At 38.2% G+C, this 27,871-nt stretch overlaps 1 protein-coding gene across 14 annotated transcripts in view; it reads left to right on the top strand.

The window, feature by feature from the left end:
• Positions 1-27,871, top strand: part of DOCK7 (dedicator of cytokinesis 7) — a 695,569-nt gene that overhangs the window by 315,381 nt on the left and 352,317 nt on the right. For 7 of the 14 annotated variants that reach the window (XM_053693655.1, XM_053693653.1, XM_053693652.1 and 4 more), the window contains exons 19-24: positions 14,519-14,605; positions 17,730-17,961; positions 18,072-18,236; positions 18,804-18,973; positions 24,049-24,141; positions 27,255-27,344. In XM_053693655.1, the coding sequence (XP_053549630.1) occupies positions 14,519-14,605; positions 17,730-17,961; positions 18,072-18,236; positions 18,804-18,973; positions 24,049-24,141; positions 27,255-27,344 (837 nt within the window). The remainder of the gene's footprint in view (positions 1-14,518; positions 14,606-17,729; positions 17,962-18,071; positions 18,237-18,803; positions 18,974-24,048; positions 24,142-27,254; positions 27,345-27,871) is intronic. The other 7 variants (XM_053693662.1, XM_053693661.1, XM_053693660.1 and 4 more) reach the window with 3 other exon arrangements.

The raw sequence follows: 27,871 nt of genomic DNA, 5'->3' as shown, positions 1-27,871 counted from the left end.
CAAAGTCTAAACTACTTAACATTCCCTTCAAGGGGCAGACCCTATTCGGGCCTGGTTTGAAGGAAATTATTGCTGACATTACTGGAGGTAAAGGTCATGCCCTTCCTCAGGACAGGTCCAAATCAAGGGCCAAACAGTCTAATTTTCGTGCCTTTCGAAACTTCAAGACAAGTGCATCATCAACTTCCTCTGCTACAAAACAAGAGGGAACTTTTGCTCAGTCCAAGACGGCCTGGAAACCTAACCAGTCCTGGAACAAAGGCAAGCAGGCCAAAAAGCCTGCTGCTGCCTCTAAGACAGCATGAAGGAATGGCCCCCTATCGGATCTAGTAACGGATCTAGTAGGGGGAAGACTTTCTCTCTTCGCCCAGGCGTGGGCAAGAGATGTTCAGGATCCCTGGGCGTTGGAGATTATATCTCAGGGGTATCTTCTGGACTTCAAGGCTTCTCCTCCACAAGGGAGATTTCACCTTTCACGATTATCCGTCAACCAGATAAAGAAAGAGGCATTCTTACACTGTGTGCAAGACCACCTAGTTATGGGAGTGATCCATCCAGTTCCAAAGGAGGAACAGGGACAGGGATTTTACTCAAATCTGTTTGTGGTTCCCAAAAAAGAGGGAACCTTCAGACCAATCTTGGATCTAAAGATCTTAAACAAATTCCTCAGAGTTCCATCATTCAAAATGGAAACTATTCGGACCATCCTACCTATGATCCAGGAGGGTCAATATATGACTACGGTGGATCTAAAGGATACTTACCTTCACATTCCGATACACAAATATCATCATTGGTTCCTAAGGTTTGCCTTTCTAGACAGGCATTACCAGTTTGTGGCTCTTCCCTTCGGGTTAGCTACAGCCCCAAGAATTTTTACAAAGGTTCTGGGGGCGCTTCTGGCGGTCCTAAGGCCGCGGGGCATAGCAGTGGCCCCTTATCTAGACGACATCCTGATACAGGCGTCAAATTTCCAAATTGCCAAGTCCCATACGGACATAGTTCTGGCATTTCTGAGGTCGCACGGGTGGAAAGTGAACGAGGAAAAGAGTTCTCTATCCCCACTCACAAGAGTCTCCTTCCTAGGGACTCTGATAGATTCGGTAGAAATGAAAATTTACCTGACGGAGTCCAGGTTATCAAAACTTCTAAATTCTTGCCGTGTTCTCCATTCTATTCCACGCCCTTCGGTGGCTCAGTGCATGGAGGTAATCGGCTTAATGGTAGCGGCAATGGACATAGTTCCGTTTGCGCGCCTACATCTCAGACCGCTGCAACTATGCATGCTCAGTCAGTGGAATGGGGATTACACAGATTTGTCCCCTCTACTAAATCTGGATCAAGAGACCAGAGATTCTCTTCTCTGGTGGCTATCTCGGGTCCACCTGTCCAAAGGTATGACCTTTCGCAGGCCAGATTGGACAATTGTAACGACAGATGCCAGCCTTCTAGGTTGGGGTGCAGTCTGGAACTCCCTGAAGGCTCAGGGATCGTGGACTCAGGAGGAGAAACTCCTTCCAATAAATATTCTGGAATTGAGAGCGATATTCAATGCTCTTCAAGCTTGGCCTCAGTTATCAACTCTGAGGTTCATCAGATTTCAGTCGGACAACATCTCGACTGTGGCTTACATCAACCATCAAGGGGGAACAAGGAGTTCCCTAGCGATGTTAGAAGTCTCCAAGATAATTCGCTGGGCAGAGAGACACTCTTGCCACCTCTCAGCGATCCATATCCCAGGTGTAGAGAACTGGGAGGCGGATTTTCTAAGTCGTCAGACTTTTCATCCGGGGGAGTGGGAACTCCATCCGGAGGTGTTTGCTCAATTGATTCATCGTTGGGGCAAACCAGAACTGGATCTCATGGCGTCTCGCCAGAACGCCAAGCTTCCTTGTTACGGATCCAGGTCCAGGGACCCAGAAGCGACGCTGATAGATGCTCTAGCAGCGCCTTGGTCTTTCAACCTGGCTTATGTGTTTCCACCGTTTCCTCTGCTCCCTCGACTGATTGCCAAAATCAAACAGGAGAGAGCATCGGTGATCTTGATAGCACCTGCGTGGCCATGCAGGACCTGGTATGCAGACCTAGTGGACATGTCATCCTTTCCACCTTGGACTCTGCCTTTGAGACAAGACCTTCTACTACAAGGTCCTTTCAATCATCCAAATCTAATTTCTCTGAGACTGACTGCCTGGAGATTGAACGCTTGATTTTATCAAAGCGTGGCTTCTCTGAGTCAGTCATTGATACCCTAATACAGGCAAGAAAGCCTGTCACCAGGAAAAGCTACCATAAGATATGGCGTAAATATCTTTATTGGTGTGAATCCAAGAATTACTCATGGAGTAAGGTTAGGATTCCCAGGATATTGTCTTTTCTCCAAGAGGGTTTGGAAAAAGGATTTATCAGCTAGTTCTTTAAAGGGACAGATTTCTGCCCTGTCTATTCTTTTGCACAAGCGTCTGGCAGATGTTCCAGACGTTCAGGCATTTTGTCAGGCTTTGGTTAGAATCAAGCCTGTGTTTAAACCTGTTGCTCCCCCATGGAGCTTAAACTTGGTTCTTAAAGTTCTTCAAGGGGTTCCGTTTGAACCTCTTCATTCCATAGATATTAAACTTGTATCTTGGAAAGTTATTTTTTTGATGGCTATTTCCTCGGCTTGTAGAGTCTCCGAGTTATCTGCTTTACAATGTGATTCTCCTTATCTGATCTTCCATGCAGATAAGGTAGTTCTGCGTACAAAACCTGGGTTTTTGCCTAAGGTGGTATCTACTAAGAATATCAATCAAGAGATTGTTGTTCCATCATTGTGCCCTAATCCTTCTTCAAAGAAGGAACGTCTTTTACATAATCTGGACGTAGTCCGTGCTTTAAAGTTTTACTTAAAAGCTACTAAAGATTTTCGTCAAACATCTGCTTTGTTTGTTGTTTACTCTGGACAGAGGAGAGGTCAAAAGGCTTCGGCAACCTCTTTCTTTTTGGCTAAGAAGCGTAATACGCTTAGCCTATGAGACTGCTGGACAGCAGCCCCCTGAAAGGATTACAGCTCATTCTACTAGAGCTGTGGCTTCCACTTGGGCCTTTAAAAATGAGGCGTCTGTTGAACAGATTTGCAAGGCGGCGACTTGGTCTTCGCTTCATACTTTTTCAAAATTCTACAAATTTGATACTTTTGCTTCTTCGGAGGCTATTTTTGGGAGAAAGGTTCTACAGGCAGTGGTACCTTCCGTTTAAGTACCTACCTTGTCCCTCCCTTCATCCGTGTACTTTAGCTTTGGTATTGGTATCCCACAAGTAATGGATGATCCGTGGACTGGATACACCTTACAAGAGAAAAAACAATTTATGCTTACCTGATAAATTTATTTCTCTTGTGGTGTATCCAGTCCACGGCCCGCCCTGTCAGTTTAAGGCAGGTCAAAATTTAGATTTAAACTACAGTCACCACTGCACCCTATGGTTTCTCCTTTCTCGGCTTGTTTCGGTCGAATGACTGGATATGGCAGTTAGGGGAGGAGCTATATAGCAGCTCTGCTGTGGGTGTCCTCTTGCAACTTCCTGTTGGGAAGGAGAATATCCCACAAGTAATGGATGATCCGTGGACTGGATACACCACAAGAGAAATAAATTTATCAGGTAAGCATAAATTGTGTTTTTCTTCACATCCTAATTTCATTAATTTAGTTATCATATGAAGATTTGCTTTTTGCCTTATTTACTATATATTTATATAGATTTTATGGAGATGCTGAGGCTTTGTTATTGCTAAAAAAGGATTATGAATATTTTTTTTAAATTCACCATAAATCCATGGTTAGATGAAATTGTGACTTTTTTTTATTAATTTCTTAGATCCCATCATGCAAATTACAAAGGCAAAACAACTAACAAAACATAATTTGGGCAAATTGTAATCTAATTTACTATTTCTTTTATAAAGATATGACGAGTCTAGAGCTGCAACAACTATTCGGCATAATCGATAATCGATTATGAAAATAGTTGTCAACGAATCTCATAATCGATTAGTTGGTTTGCAATTAGTTGGTCTGTGCACAGCACCAGCTGCTTCACTCAGATGAGCTCCTGCACATGGTATTGTGTTTTGTGGATATGCCCGCCCCTTAGTCTAAAGGACGTCTACAGACGTATACTTTTCACTTCTTTAGGACACTATAGGTTTCTTTTTAAGTTTACATCTACTACTGTCTTATGTGCAACCCAGAAGTAAAATAGGAGTCATAATTTGGATTGTTTATATAAAATCAGGTGATTTGGGACTGTGCTTTGCATGATATAGCGCTGAGCTTGTTATTTATACCTAGCTCTAGATTTGATTGGCATTTGTTTTTTGAATTGATGTCACTATTACCTGTTTGCACAATTTTTAGCAGATTGCTTGCTATTGCTGATTATATGTACTCTATAGATAAATGTGTAAGGCTGTGTTCTTTTACTGATATATAATCTTTAGCCCTTTTGCCTTATTTTTTTCTTCTATTTTTAATTAATTGGAATATGTACCAAATTCAACCACTGTAAGTATATATATATATATATATATATATATATATATGTATATATATATATATATATATATATGTATATATATATGTATATATATGTATATATATATATATATATATATATATATATATATATATTTATATATCTCTGTTAGTTTAAGAGTGGACTAGATATTTTTCCCCCTAACCTTATAGCTGGTTATTTACCAGTGCATATAGATATTCAAGATATCTTTATGTTAAAATGAAGTCCAGGCTTACTTTGTTAAGAGGCCCCTTGCATTGGTGAAGAGCTAACAAAGATAAATATCCCACCTTGGTGAAATTTGCAAAACCCTACTTATGCATCCCAGGCACCTCAACACCATCTGAGCGCCTCTTCTCTGCTGCAGGCAAAATAGCTGCAAAAAAGAGAGCCAGCCTCAGCCAGGAGCATGTGATCATGTTGACATTTTTTGCATTTCAATGCAAAATTTCTGAAAGAGTGAATAGCAGAATGTTATCAACAGTGGTAGTTTATCTCTTTCTACTTCTACCTCTTTTGAAACAGTTTGTGGTTTTGTTTTGCTTAATTGTAAAAATTTGTTCTGTTGCTTAAAAAAATTGGACCAACAGTTGTTTTAATGTAAAGTTTTAGTCGGAAGTTTTTATTTATAACACTCAGTATGTGGATTTTATTTTAAATATAGGAATTTTTTTTTTTAAACCGATTAGTCGATTAATCGAAAAAATAATCGTCCGATTAATCGATTATGAAAATAATCGTTAGTTGCAGCCCTAGACGAGTCCACGGATTTCATCCTTACTTGTGGGATATTAACCTACTGCTAACAGGAAGTGGCAAAGAGCACCACAGCAGAGCTGTATATATAGCCCCTCCACCCCCAGTCATTCTCTTTGCCTGTGTTATACTAGGAAGACATGGTAAAGTGAGGTGTTAGTTTAGTTTCTTCAATCAAGAAGTTTTTTATTTTAAATGGTACCAGTGCGTACTATTTTCCTCAAGGAGATATGGAAGAAGATTTCTGCCCTGAGGTTTGATGATCTTAACATTTGTAACTAAGATGCACGCTGGTTCCCACAAGACTTCTGAAGGTAACCATGAGACATCTTCAGTGTGGAGACCAGTTTCATGCTACAAGCAGCATTAAGGTATGTGCAGCCTTTTTTTCTGAGGAGACTTGGTGTATCAGAACTGGCTGGCATTATTTCCCTGTATGGGAATGGGGTAAGCAGTAAAACCTATTTTAACCCCTTAACGACCGAGGACGTGCAGGGTACGTCCTCAAAAAAAAGGCAGTTAATGCCTGAGAACGTACCCTGCACGTCCTCGGTGTGGAAAGCAGCTGGAAGCGATCCTGCTCGCTTCCAGCTGCTTTCTGGTTATTGCAGTGATGCCTCGATATGGAGGCATCCTGCAATAACCTTTTTAAGCCATCCGGTGCAGAGAGAGCCACTCTGTGGCCCTCTCTGCACCGGAGATCGGTGGCTCCCTGCGTTGGTGGGTGGGAGGCGGGTGGCGGCCATCGATGGCCCTGGTTATGTGCAGGGGGGGGGCGGGATCGTGGGCGCGGATGAGCGGGGGCGCGCACGGACGCGTGCACGGGAGGGCGGGCGCGTGCACGGGGAGGGAGCGGGTGGGAACCGCTACACTACAGAAAATTTATTAATAAAAAATGTTTAAATGTCTAAATATTTTTTTTAAAAAAAAAGATCAGCAAGGTGGTGGGGGTTTGTCTGTGTGGGGGGGGGGGGAGCTACACTACAGAAAAAAGCCAAACAAAAATAAAAAAAGCACTTTTTTTTGCAAACTGGGTACTGGCAGACAGCTGCCAGTACCCAAGATGGCCCCCAATGAGGCATAGGGGAGGGTTAGAGAGCGGTTTTGGGGACGATCAGGGAGGTTGGGGGCTAAGGGGGGGATCCTACACCCTAGCATATGTAAATATGCTAAAAAAAAAAAAAATTAAAAAAACTTTTATTTTAGTACTGGCAGACTTTCTGCCAGTACTTAAGATGGCGGGGACAATTGTGGGGTGGGGGAGGGAAGGGAGCTGTTTGGGAGGGATCAGGGGGTGGGATGTGTCAGGTGGGAGGCTGATCTCTACACTAAAGCTAAAATTAACCCTGCAAGCTCCCTACAAACTCCCTAATTAACCCCTTCACTGCTAGCCATAATACACGTGTGAGGCGCAGCAGGATTTAGCGGCCTTCTAATTACCAGAAAGCAACGCCAAAGTCATATATGTCTGCTATTTCTGAACAAAGGGGATCCCAGACAAGTATTTACAACCATTTGTGCCATAATTGCACAAGCTGTTTGTAAATTATTTCAGTGAGAAACCTAAAATTGTGAAAAATTTAACTTTTTTTTTTCAATTTGATCGCATTTGGCGGTGAAATGGTGGCATGAAATATACCAAAATGTGCCTAGATCAATACTTGGGGTTGTCTACTATACTACACTAAAGCTAAAATTAACCCTAAAAGCTCCCTAATTAACCCCTTAACTGCTGGGCATAATACACTTGTGGTGCGCAGTGGCATTTAGCGGCCTTCTAATTACCAAAAAGCAACGCCAAAGCCATATATGTCTGCTATTTCTGAACAAAGGGGATACCAGAGAAGAATTTACAACCATTTATGCCATAATTGCACAAGTTGTTTGTAAATAATTTCAGTGAGAAACCAAAAGTTTGTGAAAAAATTTGTGAAAAAGTGAACGATTTTTTGTATTTGATCGCATTTGGCGGTGAAATGGTGGTATGAAATATACCAAAATTGTCCTAGATCAATACTTTGGGATGTCTACTAAAAAAAAATATATACATGTCAAGGGATATTCAGGGATTCCTGAAAGATATTAGTGTTCTAATGTAACTAGTGCTAATTTTGGAAAAAAGTGGTTTGGAAATAGCAAAGTGCTACTTGTATTTATGGCCCTATAACTTGCAAAAAAAGCAAAGAACATGTAAACATTGGGTATTTCTAAACTCAGGACAAAATTTTGAAACTATTTAGCTTGGGTGTTTTTTGGTGGTTGTAGATATGTAACAGATTTTGGGGGTCAAAGTTAGAAAAAGTGTGTTTTTTTTCAATTTTTCCTCATATTTTATATTTTTTTTATAGTAAATTATAAGATATGATGAAAATAATGGTATCTTTAGAAAGTCCATTTAGTGGCGAGAAAAACGGTATATAATATGTGTGGGTACAGTAAATGAGTAAGAAGAAAATTACAGTTAAACACAAACACAGCAAAAATGTAAAAATAGCCTTGGTCCCAAACGGACAGAAAATGGAAAAGTGCTGTGGTCATTAAGGGGTTAATAAGAGGGGTGTTACTGGAGTCCCTATTTTATATTTATCATTAGTTGATATTTGGGCATTATGTGACATGGGAGACAATATAAAAAACAATCGGCTAGATTTAGAGTTTGGCGTTAGCCGTCAAAACCAGCGTTAGAGGCTCCTAACGCTGGTTTTGGGCTACCGCTGGTATTTAGAGTCAGTCAGGAAAGGGTCTAACGCTCACTTTGCAGCCGCGACTTTTCAATACCGCAGATCCCCCTACGCCAATTGCGTATCCTATCTTTTCAATGGGATCTTTCTAACGCCGGTATTTAGAGTCGTGGCTGAAGTGAGCGTTAGAAATCTAACGACAAAACTCCAGCCGCAGAAAAAAGTCAGTAGTTAAGAGCTTTCTGGGCTAACGCCGGTTTATAAAGCTCTTAACTACTGTGCTCTAAAGTACACTAACACCCATAAACTACCTATGTACCCCTAAACCGAGGCCCCCCCACATCGCCGCCACTCTATTAAAAAATTTTAACCCCTAATCTGCCGACCGCACACCGCCGCCAGCTACGTTATACTTATGTACCCCAATCTGCTGCCCCTAATACCGCCGGCACCTACATAATATTTATTAACCCCTAATCTGCCGCCCCCAACGTCGCCTCCACCTACCTACACTTATTAACCCCTAATCTGCCGAACGGACCTCACCGCTACTGTAATAAATGTATTAACCCCTAAAGCTAAGTCTAACACTAACACCCCCCTAAGTTAAATATAATTTAAATCTAATGAAATAAATTAACTCTTATTAAATAAATTATTCCTATTTAAAGCTTAATACTTACCTGTAAAATAAACCCTAATATAGCTACAATATAAATTATAATTATATTGTAGCTATTTTAGGATTAATATTTATTTTACAGGCAACTTTGTAATTATTTTAACCAGGTACAATAGCTATTAAATAGTTAATAACTATTTAATAGCTACCTAGTTAAAATAATTACAAAATTACCTGTAAAATAAATCCTAACCTAAGTTACAATTAAACCTAACACTACACTATCAATAAATTAATTAAATAAATTACCTACAATTATCTACAATTAAACTTAACACTACACTATCAATAAATTAATTAAATGCAATACCTACAAATAAATACAATTAAATAAACTAACTAAAGTACAAAAAATAAAAAAGAACTAAGTTACAAAAAATAAAAAAATATTTACAAACATTAGAAAAATATTACAACAATTTTAAACTAATTACACCTACTCTAAGCCCCCTAATAAAATAACAAAGCCCCCCAAAATAAAAAATGCCCTACCCTATTCTAAAATTAAAATAGAAAAGCTCTTTTACCTTACCAGCCCTTAAAAGGGCCCTTTGCGGGGCATGCCCCAAAGAATTCAGCTCTTTTGCCTGTAAAAAAAAAAACCATACAATACCCCCCCCAACATTACAACCCACCACCCACATACCCCTAATCTAACCCAAAACCCCCTTAAATAAACCTAACACTAAGCCCCTGAAGATCTTCCTACCTTGTCTTCACCATGCCAGGTATCACCGATCGCTCCAGGATCCGAAATCTTCATCCAAGCCCAAGCGGGGGCTGGCGATCCATCATCCGGCTGAAGTCTTCTATCAAGCGACAGCTGAAGAGGTCCAGAAGAGGCTCCAAAGTCTTCCTCCTATCCGGGCAGAAGAGTAGATCCGGACCGGCAACGATCTTCTTCAAAGCGGTCACAAGCGGCTCCATGTTGAAGACCTCCGGCGCGGATCCATCCTCTTCTTGCGACGTCCTAAGTCTGAATGAAGGTTCCTTTAAATGATTTCATCCAAGATGGCGTCCCTCGAATTCCGATTGGCTGATAGGATTCTATCAGCCAATCGGAATTAAGGTAGGGAAAATCTGATTGGCTGATTGAATCAGCCAATCAGATTGAGCTCGCATCCTATTGGCTGTTCTGATCAGCCAATAGAATGCAAGCTCAATCTGATTGGCTGATTGGATCAGCCAATCGGATTGAACTTGAATCTGATTGGCTGATTCCATCAGCCAATCAGATTTTTCCTACCTTAATTCCGTTTGGCTGATAGAATCCTATCAGCCAATCGGAATTCGAGGGACGCCATCTTGGATGACGTCATTTAAAGGAACCTTCATTCAGACTTAGGACGTCGCAAGAAGAGGATGGATCCGCGCCGGAGGTCTTCAACATGGAGCCGCTTGTCACCGCTTTGAAGAAGATGGTTGCCGGTCCGGATCTACTCTTCTGCCCGGATAGGAGGAAGACTTTGGAGCCTCTTCTGGACCTCTTCAGCCATCGCTTGATAGAAGACTTCAGCCGGATGATGGATCGCCAGCCCCCGCTTGGGCTTGGATGAAGACTTCGGAGCCTGGAGCGATCGGTGATACCTGGCATGGTGAAGACAAGGTAGGAAGATCTTCAGGGGCTTAGTGTTAGGTGTATTTAAGGGGGGTTTGGGTTAGATTAGGGGTATGTGGGTGGTGGGTTGTAATGTTGGGGGGGGTATTGTATGGTTTTTTTTTACAGGCAAAAGAGCTGAATTCTTTGGGGCATGGTAAGGTAAAAGAGCTTTTCTATTTTAATTTTTTAGAATAGGGTAGGGCATTTTTTTATTTTGGGGGGCTTTGTTATTTTATTAGGGGGCTTAGAGTAGGTGTAATTAGCTGAAAATTGTTGTAATATTTTTATTATGTTTGTAACTTATTTTTTTAATTTTTTGTAACTTAGTTTTTTTTATTTTTTGTACTTTAGTTAGTTTATTTAATTGTATTTATTTGTAGGTATTTTATTTAATTAATTTATTGATAGTGTAGTGTTAGGTTTAATTGTAGATAATTGTAGGTAATTTATTTAATTAATTTATTGATAGTGTAGTGTTAGGTTTAATTGTCTCTTAGGTTAGGATTTATTTTACAGGTAATTTTGTAATTATTTTAACTAGGTAACTATTAAATAGTTATTAACTATTTAATAACTATTGTACCTGGTTAAAATAATTACAAAGTTGCCTGTAAAATAAATATTAATCCTAAAATAGCTACAATATAATTATAATTTATATTGTAGCTATATTAGGGTTTATTTCACAGGTAAGTATTTAGCTTTAAATAGGATTAATTTATTTAATAAGAGTTAATTTATTTCGTTAGATTTAAATTATATTTAACTTAGGGGGTATTGGTGTTAGGTTTAGACTTAGCTTTAGGGGTTAATACATTTATTAGAGTAGCGGCGAGCTCCGGTCGGCAGATTAGGGGTTAATAAGTGTAGTTAGGTGGAGGCGACGTTGGGGGCGGCAGATTAGGGGTTAATAAATATAATATAGGGGTCGGCGGTGTTAGGGGCAGCAGATTAGGGGTACATAGGGATAACGTAGGTTGCAGCGGTGTACGGAGCGGCAGATTAGGGGTTAATAATAATATGCAGGGGTCAGCGATAGCGAGGGCGGCATATTAGGGGTTAATAAATATAATATAGGGGTCGGCGGTGTTATGGGCAGCAGATTAGGGGTACATAGGGATAATGTAGGTTGCGGCGGTGTATGGAGCGGCAGATTAGGGGTTAATAATAATATGCAGGTGTCAGCGATAGCGGGGGCGGCAGATTAGGGGTTAATAAGTGTAAGGCTAGGGGTGTTTAGACTCGGGGTTCATGTTAGGGTGTTAGGTTCAGACATAGGAAGTGTTTCCCCATAGGAAACAATGAGGCTGCGTTAGGAGCTGAACGCTGCTTTTTTGCAGGTGTTAGGTTTTTTTTCAGCTCAAACAGCCCCATTGTTTCCTATGGGGGAATCGTGCACGAGCACGTTTTTGAAGCTGTCCGCGTCCGTAAGCACCGCTGTTTTTTAGAGTTGCAGTGGCGGTAAATATGCTCTACGCTCCCTTTTTTGGAGCCTAACGCAGCCATTCTGTGAACTCTAAATACCAGCGGTATTTAAAAGGTGCGGGGGAAAAAAAGCATGCGTAGCTAACGCACCCCTTTGGCCGCAGAACTCTAAATCTAGCCGTTAGTTTTATGTTTTTGGCACTTAAAACTTATTGGTTTTATGCTTGAGGGTTATATTGTGTGTATTTTTACTTTAGTGCAAAACTGCATTTCCATGTGGTGTTGTTTTGGCCTACTCCGACTTTTGACCTTAAGGGGCGGAGCCTATTTTGGCGCAATTTCTTCAGGCTTACCAGCAGCAAACAGTGACTCGGTGGCTTCTGGACTGTGTAGCTGGTCTGAAGGGTTGGAAACTTGATTCGAAGTACCCTAGGGGCAGGTAGGCGCCACAGCAGAGCTGTAGCGAGGTGCAGAGTGTATTTTTATCAGTTCGTGGCTCTGTCCATTCCTCGGCCATCAGTGGCTCAGTGTATGGAGGTAATCGGATTAATGGTAGCGGCAATGGACATTGTTCCGTTTGCTCGCCTTCATCTCAGACCACTGCAACTGTGCATGCTCGGTCAGTAAAATGGGGATTATACGGATTTATCTCCAAAGATAATTCTGGATCAAGAGACCAGAAACTCTTCTTTGGTGGTTGTCGCCAGATCATCTGTCCCAGGGGACTTGTTTCCACAGACTCTCGTGGGTGATAGTGACAACAGATGCCAGCCTTCTGGGCTGGGGTGCAGTTTGGAACTCCCTGAAGGCTCAGGGTGTTTGGACTCAGGTGGAGTCTCTACTTCCAATCAATATTCTGGAACTGAGAGCAATATTCAATGCGCTTCAGGCGTGGCCTCAGTTGGCTTCGGCCAAATTCATCAGATTTCAGTCGGACAACATCACCACTGTGGCATATGTCAATCATCACGGGGGAACAAGGAGTTTCTTAGCGATGATAAAAGTATCCAAGATAATCAGTTGGGCAGAGGCCCACTCTTGTCATCTGTCAGCGATCTACATCCCAGGGGTAGAGAACTGGGAAGCAGATTTTCTAAGTCGACAGACATTTCATCCGGGGGAGTGGGAACTTCACCTGGAGGTATTTGCCTCATTGATTCTCAGATGGGGCAGACCGGAATTGGATTTGATGGCATCTCATCAGAATGCCAAGCTTCCAAGATACGGATCCCGGTCAATGGATCCTCAGGCTGAACTGATAGATGCCTTGGCAGTACCTTGGTTGTTCAGCCTAGTTTGTGTTTCTGCCGTTTCCTCTCCTCCCACGAGTGATTGCTCGAATCAAACAGGAGAGAGCTTCAGTGACCTGATAGCGCCTGCGTGGCCACGCAGGACTTGGTATGCGGATCTAGTGGACATGTCCTCTCTGCCACCGTGGAAACTTCCTTTGAGACAGGACCTTCTCATTCAAGGTCCTTTCCAACATCCAAATCTAATTTCTCTGCAACTGACTGCGTGGAGATTGAACGCTTGATTTTATCGAAGCGAGGATTCTCTGATTCAGTTATCAATACTTTGATACAGGCTAGTAAGCCTGTCACTAGAAAGATCTATCATAAGATATGGCGTAAATATATTTATTGGTGTGAATACAAGGGTTACTCATGGAGTAAAGTTAGGATTCCTAGGATTTTGTCTTTTCACCAAGAAGGATTGGAGAAAGGGTTATCAGCAAGTTCCTTAAAGGGACAAATTTCAGCTTTGTCAATTCTGTTTCACAAACATTTGGCAAATGTATCAGATGTTCTTTTTGTCAGGTTCTATCTGTGGCTTCCACATGGGCTTTTAAAAACGATGCATCTGTGGAACAGATTTGTAAGGCTGCGACTTGGTCGTCCCTTCACACTTTTTACAAATTTGATACTTTTGCTTCTTCTGAGGCTATCTTTCGGAGAAAGGTTCTTCAAGCAGTGGTGCCTTCCGTTTAGGTTCCTGTCTTGTTCCCTCCCTTTCATCCGTGTCCTATTGCTTTGGTATTGGTTTCCCACAATTAAGGATGAAATCCGTGGACTTGTCATATCTTTGTAAAGGAAAACTAAATGTATGCTTACCTGATAAATTACTTTCTTTTACGATATGACGAGTCCACGGCCCACCCTGTTCTTTTTAAGACAGTTTTTCTTTATATTTTTTGTAAACTTCAGTCACCTCTGCACCTTTTAGCCTTTCCTTTTTCTCTTCCTATACCTTCGGCCGAATGGCTGAGGGTTAAGGGGAAGGGGAGGGGCTATATATACATCTCTGCTGTGGTGCTCTTTGCCACTTCCTGTTAGCAGGAGGTTAATATCCCACAAGTAAGGATGAAATCCATGGACTCGTCATATCGTATAAGAAAGTAATTTATCAGGTAAGCATAAATTTAGTATTTTTTTCTTCCTTACTAATGCTCATTCACTTATTGGTATTTCCTACTAATTCTCATTGGCTAGTAGTTAAAAATAAGCATTTGTAACCATCAGCCGAGGAATTTCCTATCAACCAGTTCACTTTAGTGGGAAACACGTGTCAGCCAATAGGCATTTGTAGGAAGTACACAACTAACTATATTAGTTTTTATTTCAGCTTTAGGAGTTTTTCATTACATTTTTTAGAACAATGTTTTATGGATAAAAAAGAGATTGAGTAGAATGTCCTTTAAGGATTGGGGTCCACAGTTCAGTTTGAAGTGATACTTTTTACATGACCCCATTTATTGGTAGAGTAAAATACAAATACAAGGTGACAAATTTGAGTCTTTAAAAACACTGTCTATTCTTCTCTTAGGTTCCTCTTCCAGGTATGAAATGGGTGGATAATCACAAGGGAGTTTTCAATGTTGAGGTTGTTTCTGTTTCTTCTGTTCATACACAAGTAAGTATGTTCAAATACAGTTATATGTTATGACTAATTTAGATATTTTTTAGTGTCTGGTCTCCCATCTCATCTGACAGATTTTAATAATTTTCTGATGATTTTTTTTTATATTTTTTTTTACAGAAGATCAATTACTTTGTATCTGTGATAATGTAAATGAATCCACCTTGACACCAGTATTCTATGTTTAAAGAGACAGTAAATGTCTTTTAATTACGATATATTTATGATATTTAAGATATTTATGTTGTGTTGCTATAAAATAACACCAGCCAAGTCTCAACATTTTTAAAACAAATTAACATTTTGTTTTCAGCAATTGTTTCTCAGTATCAAAACTCCTCCCACCATATACTTTATTTGGAGGAGCCAATCAAGGCTTGAGTTTGCAAACAACACTTTCTTATTGCAGGTTTATGTCCTTTTAATGTACAAAGAGACTTAGGGAGAAAGAGAACAGGAAGAAAGCAAATTAAACATACAAAAGCCCACCCCCCCACACATTTCTGCACCATAGAGATGAATGATGAGAAAGAGAGCGGCCATATAACAGAATACCTCCCTTTCTGTACCATAGAGATGAAAGATGAGAGAGAAGCCATATAACAATAACAGAATACCCCCCTTTCTGTACCATAGAGATGATCTGTACCGTAGAGATGAAATTATATGAGAAAGTGGTCATATAACAATAACAGAACACCTATCTTTCTGTACTATAGAGATGAATGATGAGAGAGAGAGTGGCCATATAATAACAGAATACCTCCCTTTCTGCACCATAGAGATTGAGAGAGAGAGAGAGCAGCCATATAACAATAACAGAATACCTCCCTCCCTTTGTGCACCATAGAGATGAATGATTAGAGAGAGAGTGGCCATATAATAATAATACCTCCCTCCCTTTCTGCACCATAGAGATGAATGATGAGAGAGAGAGAGAGCGGCCATATAACAAAAACAGAATACTACCCTCCCTTTCTGTACCATTAAGATGAATAATGAGAGAGAAGCCATATCAAAATAACAGAATACCTCCCTTTCCGTGCCATAGAGATGAATGATATGAGAGAGCGACCATATAACAATAACAGAATACCTCCCTTCCTTTCTGTACCATAGAGATGAATGATATGAGAGAGCGACCATATAACAATAACAGAATACCTCCCTTTCTGTACCATAGAGATGAATATGAGAGAGCGACCATATAGCAATAACAGAATACCTCCCTTTCTGTACCATATAGATGAATAATATGAGAGAGCGACGATATAGCAATAACAGATTACCTCCCTTCCTTTCTGCACCATAGAGATTGAGAGAGAGCAGCCATATAACAATAACAGAATACCTCCCTCCCTTTGTGCACCATAGAGATGAATGATGAGAGAGAGAGCGGCCATATAACAATAACAGAATACTACCCTCCCTTTCTGTACCATTAAGATGAATAATGAGAGAGAAGCCATATCAAAATAACAGAATACTTCCCTTTCCGTGCCATAGAGATGAATGATATGAGAGAGCGACCATATAACAATAACAGAATACCTCCCTTCCTTTCTGTACCATAGAGATGAATGATATGAGAGAGTGACCATATAACAATAACAGAATACCTCCCTCCCTTTGTGCACCATAGAGATGAATGATGAGAGAGAGAGCGGCCGTATAACAATAACAGAATACTACCCTCCCTTTCTGTACCATTAAGATGAATAATGAGAGAGAAGCCATATCAAAATAACAGAATACCTCCCTTTTCGTGCCATAGAGATGAATGATATGAGAGAGCGACCATATAACAATAACAGAATACCTCCCTTTCTGTACCATAGAGATGAATGATATGAGAGAGTGACCATATAGCAATAACAGAATACCTTCCTTTCTGTACCATAGAGATGAATGATTAGAGAGAGAAAGAGTGGTCATATAACAATAACAGAATTACCTCCCTTTCTGAGACTAAGGGCTGGATGATTGAAAGCTCTCTGGGCTGGCGAGATTATTAAAGAATGCTCGCCAGTCCTTCTATTTCCCTTGTGGAATGATCTAAAGCCATTTTTTACCCTGAAAACAGGGTTTCTCGCTAAGGGGCGTATACTGCATTTTCATATGAAATGTGCACAACAAAATTTGTTTTTTTTAACATTATACAAAACAAATATTTGAATCATTCACACAAAAATAAGCAGGGAAAAATTGTATTGTTAAGGTGCATCAAAAATCGTAACAAAATTCTTCACCAAAAATCGTATGTTAACAAAAACGTAAAATTAGTAAAATTTACACAGGAATAAATCAAATGAAATATGCACAGCGTAAATTGTAATTGTAGTACACTGAATGTGCAAAAATCACACAGAAATTTGAATTTATAAATACAAAATGCAAAGCGTAATTGTTGTTTTTTCGTAAAATGGGCTGAACATGGGCGTTCCATGGGCGTATATGACAATGTCTCACTAATCCCAGCGTAATTTTATAAAGATTTTCGCACTGCAGATATCACAGTTTTTTCTCGCCAACTAAAAGGTGGCGAGCTTTTGTCAAAACAATACGAACACTTATAACCCCAATAGAAAAACAAATGCATACGAACATATAGGCGAATGTAAGATGCTATAAGCAGAAAGCAGCGTAATGTGAGTTATATTGGCTGCAGGATTTTAATTTTAAAGTGCTCCCCCTGCTCTCTGCTAACTTCGCACTAAGGAGCGAAGTTTCCCTATCCAGCGAGCTCCATTACTTTTAATAGGAGCCATCTTGCAACTCGCAGGGACTGCCCCTTTTTTACGATCATTGCACCGGGGCAGCCCTGCGAGTGTCAGCGAGAAAAAGAAGGTTTGAGCTGGCGAACAATATATCATCGAGCCCTAAGTACACAACTGCTGTAAATGAGTTATGTCTTTTAAAAGGAAATACATTGATTTATCTTTAGAATAAATCTTGTTTTCTTAGCAAGCCAATTGCAAAACAGCAGCAGAACCAGCCATGTGTTTGTTGTTACATCTAGTTTAGATTGTCACAGTATTTTTTCATTTAAATAAAATTTGGTTTTCTTTTATGAATTTTAGCTCTCTTCCCTAACAATTTTTTTTATTATTATTTAAAGGATTCGTATGTTGACAAGTTTTTTGCCCTTGTTCATGCCCTGGATGAGCACATGTTCCCAGTTCGCATAGGAGACATGAGGATTAATGAAAACAATTTTGAAAGTGAATTAAAAAGTAGCATTTTGGCTCTGAACTCGGCCCATTTAGAAGCAGTTGTTCGGTTTCTTCACCTGTTACTAGATAAATTGATACTGTTAGTTGTGCGGCCTCCAGTCATCGCTGGTCAGATTGGTAAGTAAAAGGGGAACCGCTGACATTTAACATAAATGGTGTAATCTGTGCATGGTGACTTATTTATTAGCTGTTGCCACTGTTTAATTTATACACATTATTTGTATTAGTTAACCTAGGTCAAGCTGCATTTGAGGCAATGGCTTCCATTACAAATAGATTACACAAGAACCTGGAAGCAAATCATGATCAACATGGCAGAAACAATCTCCTTGCATCGTATATCCATTATGTCTTCCGATTGCCAAACACTGATCCAAACTCTCCGTCTCCAGGTAAAAAGAAATCATAGCACCCCGTACCAATTAGAACCTTACTGTTCTTTAAAGGAACATGAAACCCATCATTTTTATTTCATGATTCATATACAGACTACAATTATAAACAACTGTCCAATTTACTTCTTTTAATTTCTCTTGGTATCCTTTGTTGAAGAAGCAGCAGTGCATTACTGGGAGCTTTGGGAGAGCCAATAACGTGAGACATAAATGTGCAGCCACCAATCAGCAGCTCCTAAGTCTACCTAGGTATCCCTTTCAATTAAAGAAATCAAGAGAACAAAACAAATTAGATAATAGAAGTAAATTGGAAAGTTGTTTAAAATCACATGCTCTATCTGAATCATGAGATAAATATTGTGTGTTTTATGCCTGTTTAAGTGTGAAAATGATAATTAATGGACACAATAAAACTACTTTTGGTAAAAACAATTTAATAATACAAATTGGTGCTCTGTTTTTCTGCTGCGATGCTGTAACTAGATGATTGTTATGGTATAAATGATGCAACATCAGCTAAGTTTTGCCGTGTGATATATTAAAGAACGTAATTTTCATCTCCAGGTGCTGGTGGTTTGGGCGGATCAATGCATTACGCCACAATGGCGAGATCAGCAAACAGGCCAGCAAGCCTTAATTTAAATCGCTCACGGAGCCTTAGCAACAGCAACCCTGATATATCGGGGACTCCCTCATCACCAGATGACGAAGTGAGAACAATAATTGGCAGTAAGGTGAGAAGAGATTTTTAGTTTTTAAAGCTGTCATGTTGTTATTTTCTAATTATCAGAACTTCAAATGCACCTGTTGACTTCTGAAGGCTATCCCTGCTACATATTTGTACCTGATTGGCTTTAACTAATCACAACTGCGAAACAATTCACTTTATACTAACATAACGACTCTGTGTATGTAGACTAAACCCCAGATTGGCTCCTCCAAATAAGGCGGTGGATTTTGACTATAGAATTTTTTTTTATTGAAAAAGAGATGAATTTGTTTTAAAATGTTTAGACTTGGCTGATATGTTATTCTATAGCAGCAGCCCAGTAGAAATGTGCTGTAATTACAAGGTGTTTACTGTCCCTTTAACAAACGGTAATAAAATCAGATAGTGCTATTTAATCTTTCTATGTGCTGGTGTCAGGAGTATAAAACTAACTTTTGGAAGTGAATATTTTATGTGAAAAAGAAGCAAACAAAAACAAAAAAAGAGCAGCGAGTTTTTAAAAAATAATAAAACGCATAAGTCTTAATGCACCCAAAAATGATATACAGGCACCTAACCCTTTATCCAAACTGCTTGAGACCAGAAAAGGTTTGGATTTTGGAATAGTCTGGATTTTGTATCTCAAAAATGGGATGGCTTGGAGAGGGGATGGGACCAAGTGACAATGCAGCTTACACATGACATGCAAATGTATGTGACGTTTAATCCTTTTGTATACATAGTGCAATACTGTAATCAGAAAGGTAAAAGTTGTTTTTTAAATACATATAGACTCACATTTGCATTTTACTAAAACAAATGCGCACGCAGTGAAGGTTGTGACATAATGACGAGGGGAAATAGTAATTATCTAATCATTTTATTTAAAAAATGTAATGAAAAAACTAAATCATTTTGGTATTCAAGCTTTGTGAATTTGTTCCTGTATTACTAATAAGTATATTGGTGTTAGAAGTCAAGAAATATAACAATCTCTCTTTTCAAACAATGTGTTAATTCACTGGATACCCTAGGTCTCAGTCCCCATTATAGGAGTGTCTGATAGTTTAGGGCTGTAAAAAAGGGGTTTGAAACGATGAAAAGTGATTTATGTGAACATTCTCTTTGCTGTTTTCATCAGTTTCTTACTTTACGGCTGCAACTTTTTAACTTTCTCTATTGAGGGGACTTGTTTTGTGCTGTAAATAATTATTAGGGTATCTACACATTTATATCTATTTTTAGAGTTGTATGTGAATAAACATTGTTTGGCAAACGGATTGTTCTATTTCTTATGATACAATATACTTAGTAATGCATTCATTTAAGTGCACTAATCCAGACTTGTGCGTTTTGCACTAAACCCTCGCTGCTCTTTGTTTGTTTTTTCTAATAAAACCATAGAACTATTTCTGTTATTTGAATTGCAGGTTGAGCAGCACTTTTTCTAATTTTTTATTTCAGAATATTTTATGTGACTTGTTTTTTTCAGTGATTAAAGGGTCATAAACCCCCCCAAAAAAATCTTTAATGATTCAGATAGAACTTACAATTTTAAACAACTTTGTAATTTTACTTTTACTGTCAAATTTTCTTCATTTACTTGTTATCCTTTGTTGAAAATCAGGAAGAGAAATTCAGGTGTGTGCACATTTGCAGTAGTGTTATACATTACCAAGAGCACTAGATGGCAGCACTATTTCCTGACATGTGCACGTTGCCTATCTAGATATCTCTTCAACAAAGAATAACATGAGAACGAAATTGTATGCTCTGTCTGAATCATGAAAGAAATCAAATTGTGTTTCATGGCCCTTTAATTTTCCCTGACGTTGCTGAGAACTAATTCACTGTTTGTGGGGCTCTGGCTTTCAGACAAGCATCAGTGTGTGCTTTGCCCTTCTTAAAGGGAATGAAATTAAAGTGACGTTATAGTATTGCTGTATTTTGTTACATATTATTTTTTAACAGATTGCAGATTTAGCAATAGCAGGCATACATGCATATGCGCCCATCACTGGTTGTGTCCTTATATGCAGCAGAATGAGGTTGTTCCAAGACGGCAGCTTTGACTGTTAAACCCTTTTAAACAAGTTAAAATAAGTAAAAACATTTTAACGTTAACTGAATTTGTTAAGGAATAAAACAAATTAGATTATTTTATTCTGACAACTAGAAAGGCTTTTTAAACTAAACATGTCATTTTGTGTAGCAAGAATATGTAAATAAACCTTTGCATTATGATTTCATTATTTCAGACCTCACAACGCTGGCCCTTGCTATGTGTAAAGGAGATAAGATAAAGTATACTCGGCAGGCTTTTCTTTGGAAAGCGTAACAATGCAATGCTTGATAACAAAAGGACGATTTTACATTTCTTTTAAACTTTTATTTTTAATGCAGATCTTTTGTTTTGCTGCGTTTTTAATATAGATAATGTATAAAAATGACAAATACATCTTATCTCTGATATTAAAATCAGGCAAGGAAGCCTGGTATTATTCACTTGATTTCTGCTTTTTCAATTTATATTCGTAAAACAAGGAATTAATTAGTGTTATATTGATTGGAAGCTCGTGCAAAGTCAGTGACAGAAGAGGCAAAGCGCACACTGGTAGTTGCCTAATAGTATTCAGCAAGGATAGCGGTGTATCTACAGAAATACATTTAACGTTCTGAATAAAATGTGGCTATATACTATTTTATTAATGTTTTACATTTCACTTCTACTGAATGAAGCAGTTTATAGATTTGTAAAACATTTGGCATTTTATTTAACAGCTGTTACCATATTTTTGTCTGTCTATGAATCAGACTTGAGGTGATTTACAAAGATGTAAAAAAAACTGAAACGTTGAAGAGACTTAAAAATACCGAGAGCAAAGCAGCGTGTTGCAATCTCACTAGTTCAGCTGCCTTGACCTTTTGGGCTTAAAATGTCTGAGGGGAGAGGTTGCCTATGACATTTACACAGCCAGTTGCAGAATGAGCTCGGTTTGCAGGTTTTTCTTTTGCAAGCAACAGTTTAAAGGGAAAGGAAAGACAAAATGACACTTGCACGATTCAGCTAGCGCAGGTCATTTTAAGACTTTTAAATTCACTTCAGTTTTCAAATGTGCTTTGTTCTCTTGGTATCTGTTGTTAAAAAAGAATATGTACTTATCCTACACTATTGGGATTGAGCTGGTGAATGGGGCCTGCAAACTTTTGTCTTATGTGATTGGCTCACTGGATGTGTTCAGCTAGCTCCCACTAGGGCAGGATAACAAGAGAATGAAGCAAAATTGATAATAGAAGTAAACTGGGAAAGTTGTTTAAAATTCTAGCTGAATCATGAAAGTACTTTTTGTGGCTTTATGTCCTTTTAAATCTTTTCTGTCATTGTCTGGCTATTGCTGTTTGCGTTCCCTTTATAATTTAAATTAAGGGGCACTAAACCCAAATTTGTTTCTTTCATGATTCAGGTAGAGCAGCAATTTAAGCAACTTTCTATTTTACTCCCATTATCAATTTTTCTTCGTTCTCTTGCTATCTTTATTTAAAAAGCAGGAATGTGATGCATAGGAGCCGGCCCATTTTTGTTTGAGAACCTGGGTTAGGTTTGCTTATTGGTGGGTAAATGTAAACCTCCAATAAGTAAGCACTATCCATGGTGCTGAACCTAAAATGGGCTGACTGCTAAGATTTACATTCCTGCTTTTAAAATAAAGATAGCAAGAGAATGAAGAAAAATTGATTATAGGAGTAAATTAGAAAGTTGCTTAAAATGTCATGCTCTATCTGAATCATTAAAGAAAATATTTGGGTTCAGTGTCCCTTTAATAAATATTACTCATTTCCATATTGCAGGGAATTATTGTATCTTAAAGGGACACTAAATGTAAAAAATATCAGCAGTGAATTAAAAACAAATGCCTGTCATAGGTCCCCTAATAATATCAAACATTAAATGAAAAATCTATTTCCTCACAGTTAGATGCATTTGACCTCCCCATACATTGTGCTTCCCCCTCCCTGATTTATCCTGAGCGGGTGGTACGACATTTTATGCAGCGCACACTATAGCACATTAATAAAGAGTGAATCCATTTTTACTGTCAATTAAATAATTCAATAATTAATTCATTATGATTATTTGCTTGCTTTTTGCACGTAATTCAGCTATTAATACAGTAGAATTACATAATCTGCAAATTCAAAGTAACAAGACAATACAGTAGCAATTACTCTCAATTTCTGATGAGTTGTAGATTTTTTTATGATACATTTCAAAATGTTCTTCCATTTCCTGCCCCTGTATCAAGTGACAGCCATCAGCCAATCAGAGACTCATCAATGTATACACTGAACTTTTGCACATGCTCAGTAGAAACTGCTGTCTCAGAATGTGTGCATATAAAAATGTACAATTTGATCATGGAATTAAATTGGACATTTTTTTTTATTTTTTATTTCATGCTAAAGCTAAATCATGAATGTTTAATTTTGACTTTAGTGTCCCTTTAAAACAGAAAATACCTTAAAGGTATGAGCCAGCCAATGGCTGCTCCAGAATGATTTTGTCTGCATGACACCTCTACCCATCTGTATCTATTATCTCTCTAACTATCTATGTATCTATCTAGCTATCATCTGTATCTATCTATCTATCTATCCATCTATAATATATCTAGCTATCATCTGTCTATCTGTATCTGTTATCTATCAATCATCTATTTATCTGTATCTATAATCTATCCATCTGTATCTATTATATAGCTATCCTCTATCTAGCTATCTATCATCTATCTATTTATCTGTACTTATAATCTATCTACCTATTTATTTATTTGTATCTATCTATCTGTATCTATTATCTATCTAGCTATCATCTGTCTATCTATCTATCTATCTATCTATCTATCTATCTGTATATACACATACATTCTTTACTTATAACAACAAACCTTTATAACAATAGTTTTTTCTCATTAACACCACAAGTTACTAAATGTATTAACCTATTTTCTATGCTTCTGTATTATGAGCTAACCTAACCCCTGCTGTTTAGCAACTAGTAATGATTTTTTCTTTCCCAAATGCCTTCTGTTATGTGATCAGGGTTTGGACCGCTCCAACTCCTGGGTAAATACAGGTGGTCCCAAAGGGTCTCAGTGGGGAACTAACCCCAGCCCAAGTGCTGACTCCATGCAGGTGGTGTTTCTAAAGGCTGATTGTTTTATGTATGACCCTGTCCTGCTTGTTTCATACTAACCTATCAATTGTATAAATGTAGCATTTTTATTCACACCCTTTCACTTTTGAGAGGGCATCGTCACGTGTTTTCCTTTATAAGCTTTGTTTGGGGGAAGTGCACGAGGGAGCTGGAGAGTATTGCTTCAGCCCCAATATGCAGATTGGAGTTGTTTTGTGCACCGATTGCTTAATGATCGTTAAAGCAACCGTCAGTCCTGTTTATTTATATTTCAAACATATCCAATGGTGCGTTTAAAGGGAAACTACACTGAAATATTATCTGTCTTCCATACAAAAGAGCAGCATCTAAATATGACATCAAAATGTGACATCAAATCCATTTAAATGTAATAAATACAGCGGTATCAGTTGTGTGCTCCTTAAAGCTCATTGGTTGATAAGTAGGATTTACCTTCAACCCAGTGAGCATTAGTAGGAAATAAATACTCTGATACTTCTATATAGCATTAAAGTGACATGAAAGTAAATAAAAAAACTTTCACGGTTCACATGAGCATTTTATTTTAAGAGACTTCTATTGCCAAATGTACTCTTTTTTATTGATATCCTTTGTTGAAAAGCATACCTAGGTAGGCGCAGGAGCAGTGCACTACTCAGAAACTTGCTGTTGATTGGTGGCTAAACACATGCATTTTTTCATTGACTTATCAGATGGTTTCAGCTAGTTCCCAGTAGCGCAGTGCTGCTCTTGAGCTGACTTTTTACTATGTGTTTAACCCTTTGTAGCGGTTAAACACATAGCTATATGTCCCTTTTACATTTAAATAGTTTTAACTTTATATTTCTTCAGACACACATGTCAACATGCTTAAATGCTGTACTTTCATATGGATGGTAGAACATTTTTATGTACAACGTCCCTTTAAGATCTAAATAAAGAGGCTTTTTATTTTTTAACTTAGAACTCCACCTATTACTGTCGCTTTAAAGGACTCAACACAGACTTATCTTTCACCTTTATGCATGGGAATGATCATTTCATCATCATCCACTGTTATTGCATCACAGACCTATTGATGCAAATCTGTTTTAATTCTTGTGCGCCATTATTTGTCTTTGTTTCACATCATTAAATCATTATATCCATTTGTTTTTCATGTTTGTACCTCCTGTTCCTTGTCTGTATAAGCAAATCGTGAAATAATGCTACATACACACTACTTTACTTGCAATTATTGTACAGATTAAAACTCTAAATTAAAGGGACACTAAACACTTTTTTTTTTTTCATTATTCAGATAGAGCAGCAATTTGAAGCAACTTTTCAATTTAATCCTATTATCAATTTTTCTTTGTTCTCTTGGTATCGTTATTTGAAAAAGCAGGAATGTAAGCTTACAAGCCAGCCCATCTTTGGTTCAGCATCCTGGATAGTGCTTGCTGATTGGTGGGTACACCAATCGGCAAGCTGTACCCAGGTGCTGAACCAAAGATGGCCAGTTTGCAAGCTTACATTCCTGCTTCTTCAAATAACGATACCAAGAGAACAAAGAAAAATTGATAATAGGATTAAATTGAAAAGTTGCTTAAAATTGCTGCTCTTTCTGAATCATGAAATAAAAAAAATTGTGTTTACTATCCCTTTAACTAATATATAATATACAGGTGACCCTCGGTTTATGCCGGTTCAATATTTGCGCCAGTTCAGAATAACAACCTTTTTTTTTCAGTCATGTGACTGCTATTGAAAAGCATTGGAAAGCAGTGCACTAAATAAAATAGCCAGTAGGTGGAGCTGTCCGCTTGTGTTGCAGTAAAGTAATGCAAGCTTAGCAGACTGAAATTGATCTGTGTGCACAGAGCAGACCAGACCTATCGAGCAACAAGATCTAGCAGCCACTCCCCTATTATCTTCCTGTCCAGCTGCTTGAGGTGAGGGTGCCTAACTGCCTATTAATCACTCCAGATTGAAATGTATAGAATAGGTGCAGACCCAATATTATCTAACATGCTAACAATGCAGAGAACTGTTTGCAGAAAAATGCAAGTAAAAAAACGTTTTTGTTAATTAAAGTTAGTTTGATGATGATACAATCTGTGTAATTATTTTTTTAGGTGATGTTTAGCAAATGTTTTTGTTCATTAAATACACCATCTAATAAATATACGTTACACAGTACAGTTAAACACATAATAACACTATCTAAAAAATGATGATACAATCTATATTATTAGGTTTATAATGCTATTTAGCATTTAAAGTCTTCATTTCAAAGCTTTAAAAATAAAGTATTAGGTGTTACTTATGACAATTTTGAGAGAGGCCTGGAACCTAACTCCCTCACTTCCCATTGACTTAGATTGTAAGCAGGGTTTCAATTTACAACGGTTTTGAGTTACAACCATTCCTTCTGGAACCTAACCCCGGCGTAAACTGAGGGCTACCTGTACTACTACGTTATTTATTAGGAAAACTATTAAACACAGCAGTCAAAACTATACTAGTTTCTTTGTAAAATGAAATATTAAAATGACTATAATAGAAACGGTGCTCTATAGTTACCCAGGGCAATGCACAGGGATTTACCCCTTTTTGGGGTATGCCCATAATTTATTATTTATGATCTAAAATACTAAATAGAACACAAGGCATTTATAAGTATTATGTCCTTTTAATTAGGATGCTTTTGCCATAACCCCCGTGAAGATGGTCGGCTCTAAAGCCCAGCTTATATTTAGTTAACAAACCATTTATTGATGTCCAGCAATATCCTATGGATATGTAAAGTCTTTACTGTTTTTCCGTACTGCTGCTGATATACTAGAACAATTGTTTGCTTCATGTCTCACGTGCATGCCTACAGAGGTTAATTCCTGCATTAAAATAAAAGTAATACGCATGTCTAAACTAACCAAATAAAAAATGCACCTGGGTTTGGTAATCCCTTTTTTGTTTTGTTACAAAGGGTTAATATATTATTAGTTAAAGTAATATGAAGGATTTATCTGAAATACAATAAATGTAGGATTGTATGCCTTGTTTTAAGCTACAGAGATTCACGTAGTCATGTTTACGCTACTGTCAATACTCATTCATTTCCGCTTCCCAGGGCTTGGATCGCAGTTGTAATCGCATGTCTTCGCATACAGAGACCTCAAGTTTCTTACAAACCTTAACTGGACGCTTACCAACTAAAAAGGTAGTTTCATGTAAAGAAGACCTGTTTCAGGGTTAGAAAAGCCCATAAGCAGATATTCCTAGTTTCAAAATGACTTTCACAAATAAAATATATTCTTTCCCGTGAGGGCTGTTTACATCATTTATTATTTTTTCCCCTTTTTTAATGTGAAATCTTTTGGAAAATCTTAACATATATATTTTTCACCAGTCCCTCAAAACATGTGTATATAGTATATAAAAATAGGAAATCATCCTTTTCTTTCATGTAATTGGCAAGAGTCCATGACGTATGGGATATACATTCCTACCAGGAGGGGCAAAGTTTCCCAAACCTCAAATGCCTATAAATACACCCCTCACCACACCCACAATTCAGTTTTACCAAAGGTGGTGAAGTAACTTTGTGCTAAGATGTCTACGTTGATATGCGCTTCTCAGCTTTTTTTGAAACCCGATTTCCTCTCAGAGTACAGCGAAGGTCAGAAGGACGTGAAGGGAGTATCACCTATTGAATGCAATGATTTTCCTAACGGAGGTCTATTTCAT

The sequence above is a fragment of the Bombina bombina genome, chromosome 10 (genome assembly GCF_027579735.1).
Source record: "Bombina bombina isolate aBomBom1 chromosome 10, aBomBom1.pri, whole genome shotgun sequence".
In the NCBI taxonomy this organism is placed as follows: Eukaryota; Metazoa; Chordata; class Amphibia; order Anura; family Bombinatoridae; genus Bombina; species Bombina bombina.
Note: the sequence above shows the minus strand (reverse complement) of the source record. Positions and strands in the feature narration are given on the sequence as shown.